This window comes from Parasteatoda tepidariorum, chromosome 10, assembly GCF_982258835.1.
Source record: "Parasteatoda tepidariorum strain Cologne lab strain chromosome 10, Ptep-v5.0, whole genome shotgun sequence".
Taxonomy (NCBI): domain Eukaryota; kingdom Metazoa; phylum Arthropoda; class Arachnida; order Araneae; family Theridiidae; genus Parasteatoda; species Parasteatoda tepidariorum.
In genome coordinates, this window is record NC_141764.1 from 38,168,492 (window position 1) to 38,188,501 (window position 20,010).

At 28.4% G+C, this 20,010-nt stretch overlaps 1 protein-coding gene across 1 annotated transcript in view; it reads right to left on the minus strand.

Moving 5' to 3' along the window:
* The window catches only part of LOC107442769 (uncharacterized), a 129,093-nt gene that overhangs the window by 96,720 nt on the left and 12,363 nt on the right, over positions 1-20,010 (minus strand). The window contains exon 2 of the mRNA XM_016056409.4: positions 12,457-12,535. Within this exon, the coding sequence (XP_015911895.1) occupies positions 12,457-12,535 (79 nt within the window). The remainder of the gene's footprint in view (positions 1-12,456; positions 12,536-20,010) is intronic.

A 20,010-nucleotide genomic window follows, 5' to 3' on the forward strand; every position in this document is an offset into this window, starting at 1 on the left:
AAAATATAAAAAAATGTGTTTAATGAAAATTCTACGTCAAGAAATTAAAAAAAATAAATAAATAAACAGTGGCTTACTAATATTTAATTCAATTACTGAAAAATGATTCTTTATTCACACTTATTAAAAATATTATAAGTGCAAATTTGAAAAATTATTGTTTGGAAGTGTCGGTCCATACTTGACTAAATACATATGCATTCCTATCTGCGCCGAACCTTAACCATAAATTATTATAAGTAATATTTTTCACTTATATTTTGGCCAAAACTAGTACAAAATATTGAAGAATATATGAAAAATGTGTTTAATGAATATTCTGCGTCATAAGATTAAAAACAAACAGCGGCCCAATAATATTTAATTCGATCATAGAAGAATGATGATTCTTTATTTACATTTATTTTCTAATTTTATAAAAATTACATTTAACTTGTTACCGCATTATATTTACTTTGAAATTAACACAAATAATGAATTTCACTTTCAAAAAAATGAGAATGATGAAAATAATATTTATTGGACTAAAAAAAGAAGAAAGAAAAAAAAGATGACTTATGAAATAATCATTTTGCTATTAACTAAATAAACATTAAAATAAACATAAAAGACTGAAACTTAGTATATACCGATATTGTCCAAAAGCAATCAAAATGACTGCATTCTGAAAGAATAACTAATGTGTAAAGAAATTTGTTTAATTAATTTTTAATATTTTTTATATTATTTACAGATATATAACAAGTTATTAATAAATGTTAATAATAAAAATAATTTACTTCACTTGGAATAAAAAATATTTCATGCATTATTTGCACATTTTTTGCAAATGAAAAAGCAGTAAAAATGACTTTCTTGGGCAAATCTAGTGTTAATTAAAATAAACATTATCTAAAATAAATGTGACAAAATTAAAAGCTTAAAATAATAGAACGAGTTTCCGTAAATTTATCGAGTAGTTGGCAAAAAATACATATAAAAATGTCTTTTGATTTAACTTATGCGATTTATGTAAACTAAAGCTCATTAAGTTTAATATTTAATATGTGTACTATAATGGTTTATAATATATGTAATATAAATCTTTTGATAAGTGGAACAATTTTACTGCAGTGTATACTTCAATGGGTGAAAAATACAATATAAAATACTTTTCAAAGAAAATTTCATAATCCTATTCAAAGACAAATTTAGATTTAGACTTTACTGTGAAAACACTATTCTATTCTGCCATCTCAGAAATCTCAAAGAGACTAGATTTAAAGAATAACTTTACCCCTTTCACCTTAGTAAAAATTATTGCACGACCTTCGAAGATATTGCAACCTGAGATTGAAAGAGTGGGGAACAAAGCCTATAACCCCGCTTCATAAATTCCAGAAATGCTTTACTTTTTCAAACGCACTCAGAAATTATTTTGAAAAACATTGATTTATAATTTTGAGACATGAATTTAGTTTTAATAATTGCTATTATGGAAATAAGTTAGTTCGCTAGCAAAGAAAATAGATACTTCATAATTATCAGTCAAGTTCGATTGCTTAAAAAAAAATTCAATTTTACGTTTGAAAAATCAGATTTAATACTGATGATAAATTAGACTCCTCCTAAAAGTTAATATGAAAGTATTTATTTTTTTAAGTTTATTCTTAAAATTGAGAATAATATTATAACTAGTTTATGACGGATTTCACTGGAATTTTTGAAAACTAGTTTATTAAACAGCATTATTGTTATTTCGTTTTTAAATAAACGCTACAAAATATATATTACAGGAAACCAAAATTTATATTATTTATACTATATATAAAATTTAGATTATATACGGTTTTATATTAAAACACTTGATAATTTAACAATTGTGAGGAATAATTCCGGACTTTTGTTCCGGACCTGTTTTTAAGAAATTGTGAAAATCTGCTAAATTTTGAGACCCCGTAAAAATAGCCCGTTTTTTTGTGATTTTGGGAGAGATCGCGAAAAGCAGTGCTCTGTGCTCATTTTTTGTGAAAGGTCCCATTTTGTGAATATGGGAAAAATCTACTTATAGATTTTCTGCAACTAAAATTACAGCAGAATGCTTTTACTGTCTAAATACTGGTTTTGTGAAATTCAGGAAATAGGGTTTATGTTTGAAAACTCTCTCTCACACACATCCATGTCTTTTTGCAACAGTTGTAGTTTCACAATTAAATACATCACAATCTGCATTTACCAAAAGAATTTTGTGAAGGGTCTATTCAAAAAATATTGCAAAGGATTTGCTTATAAGCTGAAATATCTTGATATTTTTTTTTTTCAGAATATAATATTTTGAGAATGGGTAAACAAACCCATTTCTAAAATAACTCGTTGTTAATGAATTAAAAACAAAGTAACAAAACAACGTAATAAGTTTGTGATCGAAGTAATTTAAGTAATCCTACTTAATTGGAAATAATGTGGAATATATTCAAATGGAAGTATACTCAAATGGAAATATACTCAAATTTTTCTTTGACTATTAATAAACATTTATATTACCTTAACCGTTTAAACGCAGATGAGACACCAGTTTCCCTTTTATAATTTTTTTTAAACAAGCAAAAATATATTTTAGTATCTTTTAGTTATAAAAAACAGTTTAATAGTTTTTAGAAAAATCTATTAGATTATCGGAATTATAATTGCACTCAAATATAAAAATCCCAAAAAATATAGAAACACATTTTTTTCATTCAAACTTAAAAGTTTATCAATCATTGATTTTGAAAATTAGCGAAATTTCAATAATTAATAACTGCAAATAAGTAAGAATTTGAAAAACTATTGTTTGGAATGATTTTACTTAAAACGCGGAAAAAGTCATCTATGTTTCATGCTGGATTTCATAACCAGAAATCATTAAAATGTTAAATACAATATTTTTTATTTATTTTGACCAAAATTAAAATTAAAAAAAAGTATGAAAAATATGTTTAATAAAAATTCTGCGTCAAATTATTCTTGGCAGACAATTGAGGTTTCATTCCAAAATTAAATATAAAAATAAGAAGAAAAAAAGATAAACAGCCAATTATAGTCACCCTACATATCACTTACTCCTGCCATAACCACATTGAGTGGCAAGAGGAAAAAGTGCGCGGGCAGTGGGGTGGGCGTGGCGTGGAACGGCCGCCGATCTCTTTTCCCACGGTGGTACCACGCGCAAGCGCAGTTCATCACTTTGCTGGCCTTCACTTGATGCCCAATCCTGATTTACGGAACTTAACATAAGTTCCGCGCGGAAGTGTTAAGTTTATGAATACAGTTTATACTAAAATAAAATTATTAGGAATGCTACACACGTGAAAGTACTTTTTAACAATAATGCATATAAGTTCTAATTAAATGCTGACTCTATATTTTGATATTTAAAAAAGCAAATTCTTATTTACCTTAGATAACTATACTCAGCAACCAATCATTATAGCCTCATTGCATTTAGACTACGAATTAAAGACATACATATTTTTATATTTCGAATAGGCCTAGTAAATTTAAAATTCTAATACATAAATAAGTGATCAAATTTAACGTTTTTTTTTAACGTATAAAAGAATTATGATAGTCTCTGAAGAAATGGAAATGGTCGAAAAGTCTTATTTTAGGAAAATTTACTTTTTTAAAGTAAGTAAAGTTAATATCTATTTGGGAGTTAATTGTATAGTAAAAGAATGCGTCTCCGTAAATTGAAGTTATTTTATTAAAGTATGTTATATTGTTGAATAAAAAAAGACAGAAATTAAATTCAGATGGAAAAATGTCAACAAAATTGATAAAATGTAAAACTCAATAAAATATAGATTTAAAGCAAGCTTTTAAAAAATACCTTGCTATATGCATTCTTGACAATTTTTTCGCTTTAAAAAGATAATTTTTCCTAGTAGTAAATAATAAGATGAAAATAGAAGACAGAAGGTTTTTATTTTGTCAAAGCTCAGACTCATAATCTTAACATAATTATGCATTTAAATCTACGTTTAATTTGTATATATGTTGCGGCGATCATTGTCTTTTGAAATTCAATTTATATATATTCAAAGTATAAATTTTGCTACCATTTTAAATATAACAATAAAACCTAACGAAAAATGAGTATAAGAAAGCAGCTATGTTACATGAGATTACACAGCATCGACCTTTAAAAAACACTTTCAGTGATGAAAATTTGATAGCCTGTTTAAACACAGAGTTGTGTTAGCACCAACATTGCATAATGATATTTTTTAATGAAAAAAAACCTGATATCAAAAATTACTGAATTAGAGTAAAATTAATGGCAAATCCAATGCACGATTCAAAGAATACAACTTCCAACTTGAAAAAATTATTTAAATCTAAAATTTCCTATTAATCTAACAAGTAGCAATAGCTAACAGTCACGTGACGAAGCAAGGGAGAGAGTTGCAAAATACAACCATGCCTTAATGTACTCAAACGATAATAATAAAAAAAATAATATAGAAAAAGGAGAGGCAAAGAGAACATTTCAAGGTACAGTAAAAGTAGAGGCTCAAGATGGGTTTTCTATAAAAGGGAGGACAGAAAAAAGCAGAATCCATATGGAATATTTTGTGACTCACTACCTATTGTTGCTCAATCATGATTTAAGGTTCAACGCAACCTCGAAAACTCCAAGAATCTTTTTTTATACCATCAAAGCCATTTTGTATTCACCCCTCACCCTGTAAGTTCGCTCACGAGCTGACCTCCCGGGGATTTAGACTCCCCCATTGAAGACCCCCACACTGATTTCTTCAGATATCTTCCATGGGTATTAACCATAGGAACATTTTTTCCAAAAACGGATCTGTGTCAAGTAGGACCCGAAATCGCGGCGACAAATAACTAGCATGCACAACTGATTTATTGAAGCGTAAACAAGATAAGGATTAGAGAGCTGCAAGCAGGAAAATATAAAATAAATAAATTTAAAAAAAAATAGCTTTGATCTTCGGCTACATAGCCTCGCACAAATCCATTCTTGATTGAAATAAATAAATAAAAATAAGCAGACTATTTTAAAAAGCTACCGAAAAATTTTGTTGTTATATTTTGATATTTTACATAATTTTCAGAAAGTTTTCGAGACAAAAAAAAAATTATAAAATAATATCTTTTAGACGATGAAGTAATGCGATTGGGTATAACATGAAAAAAACACAACTACTTCGATTTAGTAGGAACAACATATGACGCAATGCTAAACGAATGGAATTTAGTTGTTGTTTATTTAGTTATTGTTATTAGTAGTTGTTGTTATTTGTTTTAGTTGTTGTTGTTTGTTTAGTTGTATTTAGTTTCAATAACTTTTCTTTATAATGCAATAAAATCTGGCGAGCAGCTATTTAAACGATCGAACACTTCGTTTGTTTATTTGAGGCTTGAAGTTAGGCTCGCAAAAAATGCCGTTCATGGGTTAAATTTAGTAGGAACAACACAACCTGTGACGTAGGCTATATTATACCCAATTGCATAATTTCACTATGCGATTGCATTAATTCTTTATCGCTTTGAAGAAAGCAATAATGAACCAGAAGCAGGCTTATAACCATCAATAAATGTTATTTCACGAACTAGCTCATCAAACCAAGATCATCAAAAATAATGAAACATAACTATTAGAAATTATCTAAATAGCCAAATCATATTTATGTCAAGAACTTACATTACCAAACTATGCGAACTAAAATGAAATAATAAGTATAAGCTAAAAAAAAACATTATTTTGTATAACCATCGGAAAGCAGATTTTTTTTTTTTATTAATGAATAATAGCAAAATTTGGGGCCCGATAAGATAAAAATTTACAATATTTTGTTTAAGAATGCTCGACGAATCTAATCAAAAATGAATTTCAGTTTACTTCACAATTAAATTTAAGGCTATACAATTGGCTAACATAAACAAACTAGATCCATTTAAGTACAGAAAATTAACAATAACATACATAACCTACTTTGGAAATAAATCTAATTAGGATTAATTTTACTGAAAAAGAATAAGACATAACGATCTGTAGAATAATATAACATAAACAAACTGATTCTCATAAGTCAGGAATGCTACCTATAACATGGAAATAAATCTAATTCGAATAAATTTCACTGAAAAAGAATTTTCAGTTAATTCAAAACGATTGTGTACAATTTAAATAGGTATACCAAACAGACATACAGGTTTTCCATTTCATTATTTCGAAATAATGAAGCGAAAACATCATTCGAAATATACAAACAGGAACATTTTTCTTTTCAACAAGCATATTACTTTACAAACTTCTCCAAATTATCAGACGATGAAAATAAAATAAATAATTTCTAATTATCAGACGATAAAAAAAAGAACTCTTATTATATACTCTTGTCAACAAACAATTAAGAATTGCTTTTGGTTAATATTATTCAAATTTGATATCTATCTTAATAATCATTGCTTCTTAATACTTGATTTATACCGCGAACGATCACAACATATTTGAACACAATTACAATCTCTTAACAATCATTTCTCGTGTACTCCAAGGGACAAGAAATTATCGCCAAGTTGTAACATAATAAAAGCATCTTTATCATAACACGGCAAATAAGGAAGGGTCATAATCTATGTAGCTGTAAACATGAATGAAGTTCTTTATCACATTTTTGATAATAAGGATCTTTCACGGAGTGACGCAAAACATAAGCAAGGAAAGTAGATATCAGATTGTTCTCAGTTTTTGCTCGAGCACTTGACCGCCCGCGTATTAGCAATACTTGAGGACGTACTGACAACAGGCACGGGGCGGCAGGTCATTGAAAAATAATATGTATAAGGATAAAACACATGTGTTGAATAAAACGATGGGAAAGCACTTCTAATACCAGCTTTGTTTATGGGCGTATCTAATGACCTTTAAACATCAGTGTTCAAGCCTTTTAAAAACTTCCGATATCGATATAATAATATATATATTATCAATAAGCCTCTTAAAAACTTCGATACCGAATTTATAAAAAGAAATAGAGGAAAAAAGCTTTCACGTCTTAAAAGTGCATTATTTAAACAGATTTAGCATACCACTAGGATAGTATTTTAACTAGAAAGAATTAGGAAAGAACTAGGTTAGAAGCAAATTTTAAAATAAACATAATAAAATGCTGACAAGAAATAAATAGTCTAAATATAGTCTAAAAAAAGTCAGTTAAATAGTCTAAAAGGTCTAAAATAATTAAATTAAAAATAATTGCAATTTTGAGATCAGAATAATGTAATATACTCTAGATACTGAGAAAATGATCTATTCCTAATATACATTCTTACCTGATAATAATTAAGTACCGCAATAGTTATAAGATTGTAGCCAAACAATAATTAAAATAATTTACAAAGATCTCATAATTTCGTACGAAAAATTAATCTTTTATCAATAAATATGAAATCAACATTATGCTTGCTGAAATACTAACATATCTTCATTTTGCAGCAGCTAATTATATATTCAATTACATAATTTCTTAATCCCATCTAGATCCCATTATTTTCTAGAATGAAGTAGTTATAATTAAATTTTAATCGTAATAAATACATAACCTTCAGAATTTATTTTAATATACTGGAAAGAGATCATAAAAATTTCAAATTAAGGGACTTGATACTTTTGTAATGCTTTAAATAAACACGAACACATGTGTATATTAATATACTCTACATTGTTATTTGAATCACATATAACTAAAAGTATTAAAATACACGCATTAAAATAAACAAAGGGGAAAAAAAGGAAACATAATCGAACACATCAAGGAAATGCATTTAAAAATGTGGTGTTTTATCGAAACATAATTTCAACACTACATAGTTTCAACAAATTGAAATAACGATATTATAATCGCGAAAAATTATATCACGTTCATTTGATATCTAGACCATAACGTACTTCCATTTCGATTAAATAAACTTTTAACACGCCTCATTTGCACATAATTACGCTTCATGTTTCAACAATACGAACTCTATACATTCCAAGTGCAAACGATTTTAAACTTCTATGAGGAAAATAGGCGGTGGAGAATAAATTCCCAATCGATATCATAGAATGCACAAAGTAGCAAACGATAATTTCAAATGTAACTAACTGCATTTGTAAAAAACAGAGCCGAGACAGAATATTTTAATACGAAAATTGCTTTCCTCCATGGCTTTATTTAAATAATAAACAAAATGAAAAAATAAAAATAATAATAAAAAAGCGATAGTAACGACACGCATGGGAAATCTGAGAATGATTTCCCTCATAAACATATCAGGGATTGATACCTGAATCACGTATTGATTTCCCGCCAAGAAAGATAATTGGAAGAGTGAAGATGTTGAAGATAGTGACGAATTGACAAGCACCGTTATTTTCTGAAACAAAGTATGGGAGCCGAGGAAGAAAGCAAAGAATAAATATAGTGTGGGAAGTAGTTACTAGCTTTCTTCCTCGAAAAATTTCAAGCTCATTGTACAAAGAAAACGAATGTAAACAAAGAGTTAACTAATAAATAAGAATTGAGCTGAAAGAGTAATTGTTCAATAATCTGTATAATTTCGTAACCTAATTTTATTAACAGTAATACAACAATCGAGTTCTTCAAATTATTTGACGAATTTTTTTTAAAAGAATTGAATCAAGTTAGTGAAGTGAGAAGTACCATACAAATTAATGAAAACAAAAATAGCAAAACTATTATATACTAATTTTACAACTGCTGTACTGAAATATGGTTGGTTGGTGTCGTATCCTCTATTGAATCATATTTCATGGTGTGCTTGAATAGTTTTTGTTATTTCTATGGTATTAAATTAATACAAATCCTCTTCTGTGGGGTAGTTTAAGAGGTGAAGGCCTGCAGGGCAGTTAAAAACATGATATGGTGTCAGTTCCACATTAAGACAGTTGCCACAATTTTGATACTTTCTAGTCCCATCTGTAGAGATTTTCATGTTTTTATGATGTTTTGTTCTTAGTCTGATGAGAGTAGTGGCTGTCTTCCTATCGATGTCAAGATTAGTTATTTGATCGTGGGCTTTGATTTTTAAAGGGGTGAATAGTCTTGACTTTGCAAAAGCATTTGGATCTGCCAACGTGGTTGGGATTGTATTTTGATTGAAATCTCTGGCATTTTTAGCCAAGGAATCAGCTATTTCATTGAACTCTAGGTTCACAAGGGCGGGAATCCACTGCAAGAAGCATTTTTTCCGGAGACGCTGAAGTTGTCCAAATATTAATAAATAATAAGCAAACTTTTCCTAGCTAATTTAAAATTACATTATAATTTTTTTTACAGAATTTAATTAAAACCTGTAATCCTTTAATGTGGGCAAACTTTAGGCTTAATTTTTTTTTTTTAACGAAATGTTTTCATCAAAGTTTTTACAATGTTAATTTGAGCCAAATTAATTAAAATGTATTCTAAATCTCTCGTCTGTACAAAAGCTTAACTATTCGCAGAAAACTAACACAAGTTCTTCAAATTTTAAAAAACTAAATAAATAAATGAGCGAACTAAGCAAAATAAAGTAGGCGGTAAAATTATTGTTCTTTGAACAAACTAAATTGAACATAATGGATCATAATATTTTATTATACATATATTTTAATGCCGAAGTTTGTAAACATAATACTTAAACGTACAATGCACTTTTCTAAAGAATGAATATGGCTACTTCAGCCTGAAACAAAAAGATCATAAAAAATCGGAAGAGGTCATTAAACATAAGATTGTTTCTAAAAGAGGTTTAATTAACATTACTTTAGTCTATAGATACTAGATACGATTTAATTACATAATAGAGAACAGTTATCAGAAAATGAAATCAATTACATCATACAATAGTCAACATTAACACTGAGGCATAAAAATTCAGTCTTAATGCAGAAAATAAATATGTTCTCTTTAAAGCTTGATAAAAAAAATTATTATATACAAATTGTCATTAATTTTTTATGGTAGAGAACAGAAAAATCTACGTTTTCACTAGTTAATTGTGGCCATATTAAATATAAGTATAATCAGTATGCAGACAGTTTTTAAAACGTAATTTACTCTATAAAATGAGGACTAAATTCACATGATATAAAGTAAGTAAAATATAATTCCTCAATGAATAAATGTATGAAATGTCAGTTTCAGTATCTACACACGGGAAGGATTGTTAACACTGGTGCTATTGATGTTTTAAATAACAAGGATAAAAGAATATCAACATCGACAACTTCAATTCGAAAACATTTTCTTGTAAGTATTCAAATATAATAAACAAATTAATATGCAACAAAGGGAATGATTTTGAATATATATACCATTTCCCTTTCAAGGTTTCCTTAAAATTACAATTTTAAAATTTGTTTTCTATCGCGAATCAAAATTAAATTGATGAAAAAATTTTGAATAGCTATTTCTACATTTCTCATTAGTAGGCGATATTTCGCGATAGTATTTAAATAAAAATAACCCATTTTATAAAATATTTTATATTCTCAAGTAATGGATTGCAATAAATTAAATGTCATGATTAAATTTAATAACTGTTACATTTTTATTTTAATTATTTATTTATAATAATATAATGTTTCGAATAGTACATTTAAAAAGTTAATACAATTGTCAGCAGTCATGGATTAATATGAATTGAATTTGATAATAACAAACCAACAAAATTTCTTAACTATTTCAAAATAAGAATAAAAACATGTGACAAATATAGAACAACTATTTTAAAACTTATATGACGTAATTTTATGTACAAATCTAAATTGATTAACTTCAAGAAAAAAATATTTATTTATTAATTATCACAGCGATTGTTATTAAAGACTGGATATTACCGCTAGACAATTATGATTGACCGCACAGTTTTTGATTAAAGAGAAAAATAGAAATTCAATTAAATTCTCCATTATTTTCTTCTTTAATGTTCCACTTAAAATAAAGACCAGCTTTTGAACTATGTTTTTATGAACAATAAATTTGCAAATCTCAACACGCAAGCAACTTTGGTTAGTTTAAGCTACGATTATGAAAAACCAGTTTTTCAGAAAACGATATTTATTTATATGTAAATTGTTATTTAAGGCAGGAAGCGCTTGCGACAGAACATAAAAACTTAAAATACACAAAAGCTTCGACTAAAGTTTAAATTAAAAATCTTATTGGAAAAAAAGTTTCTAGCAAAAAAAATATTACTTTTGGTTATTTTTAATATTTTTGAGTTTGCCAGAAATGTAGGGGGGAAATTGCAATACCTGTTCCGCATGTTTGGCTGAACAAAATGCACCATGGCGATGTTGTTTTTAACAATTTTCAGAAAGAAACGCTTCATCGCATTCTTGTCAATTCACAAAAAATAAACCAGTGATTTTATTTACAACAAAGGGGATAAAAATAAACTTGAATCATGTTTAACACTTTCCAGTTTCATTGCAAATATGATACTAATGCAACACTTACTAATTGAAAAGAAGACATATAATCTGTATATATATTTCTCTTATGTGGCACCATAAACTGGGGTGTTTCTCAGTGTGTTAGGTAATCTTAAGTAATAATTTAATGTAGTGTTGAGAAATTAGTTACGCGTTAAGTATTTATTTAGAAAAAATTTGTATTTTTATAGAAATAAAAGCATAGTTAGTACTTAGAAATAAAAACTTTAGCTTAGCTTTATATTTGACCCTTTCTAAAATGGCTAGAAAAATTTTAAACTTAAACGGTGCTATGCTACTGTATGCTGTCATACTAATTATTGGTGATGGAATTAGACTTTTTTGAGCAAAAGCATATATATTTTAAGATACTCAAGCTCGAGAGGTGCGTAAGGAAGTAAGTACAGTACGTATCTGTCTCATCTCACAGAGATGAGAATAAATTTGTTACTTAATACTGTGCTGAAATGTTCCAAACTCATACTTACAATGGTTCGTGAGAGTTAATGACTGCGGGATTACCATCTTATATGAACGGAAACGTCACAAAATTATTCTTTTAAAAAAGTAGCTTTCTTACGTGCTCCACGTGTTATTTCGGAGGAGAATAATTTATAGAGGGTTAAATAAAGTTATTAATTAACAAAGAAGCTTTTTTATATTTAACATTAATTTAAAAACTTATTTTTTGCACTGTTCGCAATATTGCTGAAAGTCGTAATGACAAAAATCTTACAAAAACAGGACTCAAGATGAAGGAATCCGAATCAACGCTGCTTTAAGATTTATTACAACTAGGTGTAAATTTTTAACTTTTTCAACAAAAAAATAATTAGAAAAAATTTAGATGGACCCCTTGATGTTATAAAATAGCAAAATTTCTGAAGAAAGAGGTTGATGTGATTACGCACTTTCATTTAAAAAGCATATGAACGATTTAAGATATGTTTATAGATTAGCGATATTAAGATATCAAAAACACTTACTTGCAGTAGGATTCCCCTCTGGGGTTGGAGACACAGGATGCACCATGCTCGCAAGGATTGGAATTGCAAGACACTTTGCCTAGAACAAAATCAAACACATTTACATAAATAATCTTCAGCTTCAGACATACTTATTACTTTCATTAGATTTAATCAAATAAAACTGTGCATTTAAAACGAGATTTTATTCTAACACAGCGGCTTCAAACAAAATTTCTGACCATACATTGTAATACAATATTCTGGGCAGTGTTGCCAGATTAGGGGTTTTCCCCCTTAATCTAGAGGGATTTTTTTACCTTCAGTGGGTATTTTAGGGGAATTTGTTTTTAAGGGTTTGTTTTAGGGTTATTTGTGAATTTTACTTGTTTCATTTTGGTTACGTTCTAATATCAAATTTTATAACTGAATGTGTGGGATGGTAATATGAAAATCAATATGTTAAACCAAAACAAAAAGCTTAAGATTTAATTTTAGAACTTAATGAACTTGTTGAATGTAGTAAGTTATTACTTAGCTCGGTTCTCGACTTAAGTTTACTTAGTGCTCGACTCTTCTTTTGACTTTATTAAGTATCCCGTTTTCAAATGCAGCTGTGGAGAGATGTTTCTCCATATTAAATATTATTAAAGAGAAATTGAAAAATAAAATGTCTATAACTACAGCTGATGCTATTTTGCGCGTTCCATATGAACTTTCTAATGGTTGTCAAAGTTTTGTACCTACTTCTTCTATGTTAAAAATGTTTAACAGCGAAAACATATACAAATCAGAAAGTATTGACGAAAATATGTTGGATATTTTATCAGAAATTTAAGCATAATGTTAGAAATAAAATATTAAAAAGATTCTATCGTTGATAATAAAATATTTATGAAAAAATGTGCGAATCAAGAAGCATTGAAAAAATATCTTAAATATTTTAGTGGAAATTAAAGATAATGTAACGATTGAAACGTTAAAAAGATTAATTTGTTCATAATAAAATATTAAAAAGTATTAAATCAACGTTTTCTATACATTATTTAACTTTTGTACAATTTTTTAATACTTATACATTAAGTTAAAAATTTTGAGGTACTTTTAAAATTTTTAGAGGATTTTACAACGCTATCTGGGGGTGAACGGTTATCAGTACCTGGCAACACTGATTCTGGGTCAACAATTTTGAATTGTGTTGAAACCAAAATATAGGCATTGGCATAATGGATCTATGTTAGTTAAACCTCTTTTCGTCTGAGTATTGTTGCGCAAAGCAAAATGTGCAAAATCATGTAACATAAAATGAAATAGTTTAATTAAAACAGCAGCTACACTTGTTAATAAGTGCTTTATATGAACTTAGTTCATAACTCCATAGTATTAGCTCTCTAAAAATGTTGATATAAGTTGAATACAGTTATAGTAAAAAAAAAATGAATATTTTATGTTTCTAACTTCTTAAGCTTGCAGTACGAATTAGGAAATAAAATAGATAATTATGTCAAAAAGTACATTTTATTTTTTATGCAACACGCATATCAATTACAAATAAAATAAGACTTAGCATGCTGTTATTTTTACATTGAACATATTTCTCGGTCAAAAAAACTTTTTTTAAGTAAAAATAAGTGTCAATGAAGATAGAATTTTAAAAAAAATAATAATAATAAGATATTTTACCCATGCCTATCGTTTGACTTAATTATTGTTTCAAACATGTTTAATTTTGAACTTAGCTTTTAGGTAACTTAATATAGAATACAAAACAGAACAGAAATACAAAAATTCTGTTTGGCATAATCTTTCCGAATATAAAAATCGATTGATGATTGTGGATTTTACCATTTTCACTGATGCCATCTTTTTTTCCTTTATACACATTTACTAACTGACTAAACTTTTTTTCCGTATTGTTTGAAATAAGAATTAAGTAATTTATAAACAAATGTCATTTAAGAAAAATAAAAATGTCCAATGAGGCTGTAGCAAATTAGAATTCTCCTTTGAACTTATGGAACCTTTCTAAGATAACAATCATTCGACGGAATATACATACAACTAAGTGCACTTAAATAGGACTTTGAAAACTCAGATATTATCAGTAGTTTATTCTTTTTCCATTTCGAATAAAGTCTGCCTTATCGGCTACGACAGATACTGTCACTTTCTAGAGAAAACCAGGCAGACAGGCCGCTTGTAAAGCAGTTTCCGTTTCTAATATCGCCACAAATTTTACTTTTTTTTACAGCCGCCCCCATTATGAATGAAAAAAAGGTTTAGAAATGTTGCCAGATAAGAATTCGATTTATATTGCACTTTAAAGCGCCATTTTGAATGCTATTAGTCATGAAACAAGATCTTTTACTTAAGCCTTATGCTTTATTGTCGTTTCTATGTGAGTTTTTGCTTTGCTGGGTAACAAATCAAACATTTTGAAGCCACTAAAAAGAAAAAACTCAATTTAAATAGTATTGGTGTAGATTAGATGTTTTAAAGCTGTTCTGTTTTTCCAAGACTCCGTCGTTAATATGAAATTATGCTTTTATGCAATTTTTATAACTGCTGTGAGATAGCACGACTTTTAAGTCAAGTTTAACTTATCAAAAGCCAGTGCCTGTCTGCTCTTATTTCGAAAATGGCGCAAAACGTCAATATGGAGAAAAACTACTGTTTGTGAAAATGAAAAGCATTTGTGGTCTAATTTTTCTTACATTTAAAAATTTACTCTAATGCTGCATTACCTGGGCTCATAAAAATTTGCAAAAACCGAGAATAAGGCAGTGATTTTTATAATTTTTATCTAAGTGGGAAAATGTCGCCAAAAAAATTGGCGATCTTTTAAATACTTTAATAATTTTTAAAATATTTAAGTTATTTGTCTGTTCAAAAATCCAGATAATTCGTCACGGCAAGATTATATATAAATATAGATTTAAATCATTGCATTGTTTCAAATGTAAGGCTTTTAAATTATGGCTTTTTTATTTTCCTTAGTGACAGAACTTCGAGAAACAGCGTTAATAAATGCAGATTATGCTGCTTTACCCGAAATTCGAAGTGCCATTTTAAGCGGTATTAGTCATAAAAGAGAATCACATTTTTACGTTTTAATGCCATGTTTCTTAGAAGTTTCTTTACTAAAAATTTTGAAGTTACGTAAAAAACTGAAATACAAATCTCAGTTTAACCAGCAGTATTAATGTTTACAAAATATTCTTCAAACAATAATCATTGTACAAACATAGAGAGATTTTGTATTGCGTTACATTTTGTTAGCTATTTGATCTTTACAACGCATGCGCGAAAATTTGCAAGAGCTTTTTATTAACTACTACTGACCGATGCTTTATCTGAAAATTTCGTTAAGGAGCGTTTCACTGTTTATTGAGTGATAAGTCAAAAAAAAAAAATTTTTTTTAACTTCATAAAATGGCAGCAAATTTGAGATTATGTGCAGTGGATAGATTTTTTTTAGCACGCAATAATTTTTAAAAAGCTATACCTCCGAAAGAAGATTTAAATAGTAAATATATTTTTCACTTTGATTACATTTGGGCCTCGACTTTGACGGATATGGAATGTTTTATCCCTATTATATTTTTTAATGGTACATATATCTTAAAAAGCGTCTTATTAGTGGTTCGAAATTAAACTTCTATATTATCTTTAATATATTGATTTGATTACTTAACAATAAACAAACAAAACAATGTTTTATTTAATATTTAAGAATAAAACTATACTTTAAAAAAATATGCTTTATGGACAATACCGAGCATTAAAATATTTACAATTCTTTTACATATATATTTGTTACGCTTTGATAGCATAAACATTGTAGATTCGTAATGTGGCCGGTGCTTATTGAAAAAGATACAGGAACATGAAGAAATAATACAATTTTATTAAAATAAGAGCCGGGATCCCAAAAATGAGAACATTACATGCTGGTGTATAGATAGAGAAGAGCCAACTGACCTTGGAAGGAAAACTTTTATATCTTTCTGGACAATACATTTAAATATTAATAGGTCTTAGTAACGTGGGACTGATCAAATTCCCAAGCTACTAAAGACACATCATCACATTTTCTGATATAATTAGATCAATATTATTACTTTCTTTGTGGGAAAGGTTTTAAATAAATGCGAGTTAGATACAAGTTCTATTTATAGATTATATTTTATTGTATAATTCTTTTAACATTACATCAGGCCCGGACTGGGATTTAAAATCGGCCCGGGCATTTTGGAGATATCGGCCCTCTATTTCAGATAAACACCGTGTGCGCGAAGCGTACGCGGCTCCTAATGTATCATTTTTAGGCATTTTTTACTTATAAATTCTCATGAACGTAAGATAATTTATCGAAGTAAGAAAGAAGATTGAAATTGCTTAATAATCCTTTATAGAATATATTTCAGTTTAAAATACATGGTTCTTATGAGGAAACATAGCTTGATAAAATCAAAAAGAAGGTGAAAGATGAAGAGTAAATAAAAATATTTATTATACTACACATACATGAATGATTTATCTAAACATTTTTTTAAAAATAGATTTAATGCTTCTTCAAAAGTCAAGTCATTAAATAAAAATTTAATTTAATGACTTTTGAAGAAGCTCACTATTTTCTGCCACTTTATCGATTATGTCGTCGCTGTCTAATTTCATTAATAGATTCTTTTTCCATTGCCATTACCATGAGAGCATTCAAATTATCCGAAGATAAAGTACTCCTCATTCGATTTTTAATTACTTTTAATGTGGAGAATGATCTTTCCCAAGCCACCTGACTTATTGTCTTATTGACAATGTTAGTAAAAATTTTAATGCTGAACCAATTAAATTGCAAGAATTGGTCAATAAATTGTATCTCAGTAATATCTTGTAGCAACAAATAACACAATTTTTGCACGCACTGCGTGTTTCACATTTTAGACTTACTTCTTCTTCTGTTTCCAAAGTAAAGTCGTTATTATCTTCATTTGAATGATCATCTCTGATTATTTTATAATCTTCTTGGTCTGAATTTTTCAGTTTTTCCCACTGTAAAGCTAAATTTCTTAGTTCAATCCTCAAATTTTCACCTATAGCTGTTTCGTCAAATTTTAGCAAGAGTTTGCTTAACTCATTTAGTTCGCCAGATTGAAGCTTGTTAAGACGTATTTCAGGAAAATGTTTCGGATCTAGATCGGAAAAGTCAGCGTACAATTTTCCATTTGCGGGAAACCGGCGTTCCATTGGCGCTACAACTGTGCTGAAAATAATGTTATGGACGTTTATCTTAAATGCAGTGGTTTCATCATCAAAAACTGTTTCATTCGACGCTATCTCAACCGGCATCAATTTTCTTTTCTTCACTCTTTTTTGTGGAAACTTTGTTCAAATTCCTTATTTACGCGAATAATAAAATCATCTGTAACTTTTTGTACACTTTCAAAATCTCTCACTATTTTTTTTTAGTTCTGAACACGTTTGTGATACCATTCCAAAAGCTTTTAAGATGTCTAAACCAGAGGTTTGCAAATATTGGGAGAGTGGTGTAGTTAATTCAAATATTCTTGAGAATATTTGGGCGGGGATTACTGTTTCATCTTTGCAAAATGATTCTAAAAATATTTTTGCCTTTGCACGGATATCTGGCTTGAAATTTGAATTTTGTTGTATAGTTTCTAAACTTGTAATCAATGTGACATATAACGGCTTTGTAGTTGAATCTGAGTTTGAAAATGACAGACATTTATCTTTAGCAGTTTATAAGATTCAGAGCCCATTAAGAATAGCTGTTTCATAAAAATTCTTTAATTTTCCAATCAAAATATGAAAAAATATTGCATGAATAAATACAATATGTATTAGTCAATTTGTATACAAACAAATATCAACTTTACTACTATTTTTGCTAGAAGACAATGAAGTGTATAGTGTATTCAAATATTAGTCAAATAGATATGCTATTGAATAATCGGAAGTCGTCGAGGAGAAATCTTCTGCGGAAGGCATTGGCTCACATTCGGCTGTTTAGCCAACTATGATGATGATGAGATATGCTATTGAATTCTGAGGTTAAACCAGTTTTTACTTTTAATGTTTTAGTACGGTACAAATTCGACTATAGGCCCCCATAACCCCTTCGTCCTTATAGACCCCCTTTAAAAGTCCTTCGACCGGTTGGGGGTCGATACCGATCCTTAGGAAACCCCTGGAACTTAATACCTATACAATATAGAAAGAAAAATTAAAGATAGGTACTTACCAAATGGAATTTAAAAAGCACATAAAAACAAATAATACATTAGATTAAAAGTTTAGTGAAGAGTCACACATTGTAGAAAATTCTACTGGATAAAATAAAAGTTCACGTTTGTGCAATACTGGAAATAATAAAGAAAGAGAATCTTACACAGCACTAAAGACTCCCAGTCGGACATTTATTTATTTATTTGATTCTATCATGTGTCTACAACGACATCTAACAGTATCTCCAGGAACTAATTTAATATTAAGTTATAAAATACAGGGTGATTCAGGCAGGGTACTTCCGGGAATTAACAATATCACTATTGAATTCCTTGGGGTCGATTTAGTTGTTAGATTTTTTATTTCAAATCGATTATTTGCTCCATTCTCGAAGAAAATGGGTGGCACGCATGCTCTGAATCACCCTGTACATTAAAACAATATTATTACTACATATATCATATATATGTTATTTAATATTATTATTATTTGCGCAATATTACTTGAAATTCATGCAATGTATAAAAAAAAATTGCGCTGCTGGTTCGGCCCAACCGGCCCTCAGGTCAGACCGGCCCACCGGGCATTTGCCCGGTCTGCCTACTGGCCAGTCCGGGCCTGCATTACATATATATATATATATATATATATATATATATATATATATATATATATATATATATATATATATATATATATATATATATATATATATATATATATATATATGTAATTCTAGATAACATAGATATGATTTACATTGAATAGATTACTTAAGAGTAAACAAATAAAACAATGTTTTATTTAAGAATAAAACTATTTTTAAAAAATAAGCTTTAAGGACAATTCCAAATGTTAAAAAATTTGCAATCCCTTTTTTTTATTATTATTTTTTTTTACATAATTTTAGATAACGAAGGGTAAATCTTTCAAAGCAAAAAATAAATTAACAAATTTGTAATTACAATTTTAAATATGACACACAGAAAAACAAAAAGAAACTAAATTTGACTTTTCAGTATTCATTACCACACGATTACAATAAACATTCCATTTTTTTCTAAGGAAACTTAAAATTAATCAGCTTCAGAAATTAAGGAGCTGCATCTCTATAATATAATCGTAGGGTTCGATTAATACGAAGGGGGGTTGACAGGAGAGAGAGAGTCCAAAAGCTATTTGTCAAGGCAAGTCTTCTGCCATGTCCCTTCAGTTGACAGGTTGACCTCAAAATTATTAGAATTCTTTGATTATTAAGAGTTTCATCCGTCCAATTATTGACAATTTAATGATTCTATACGACAGACAGTAAAAGATGGTCATGTGATT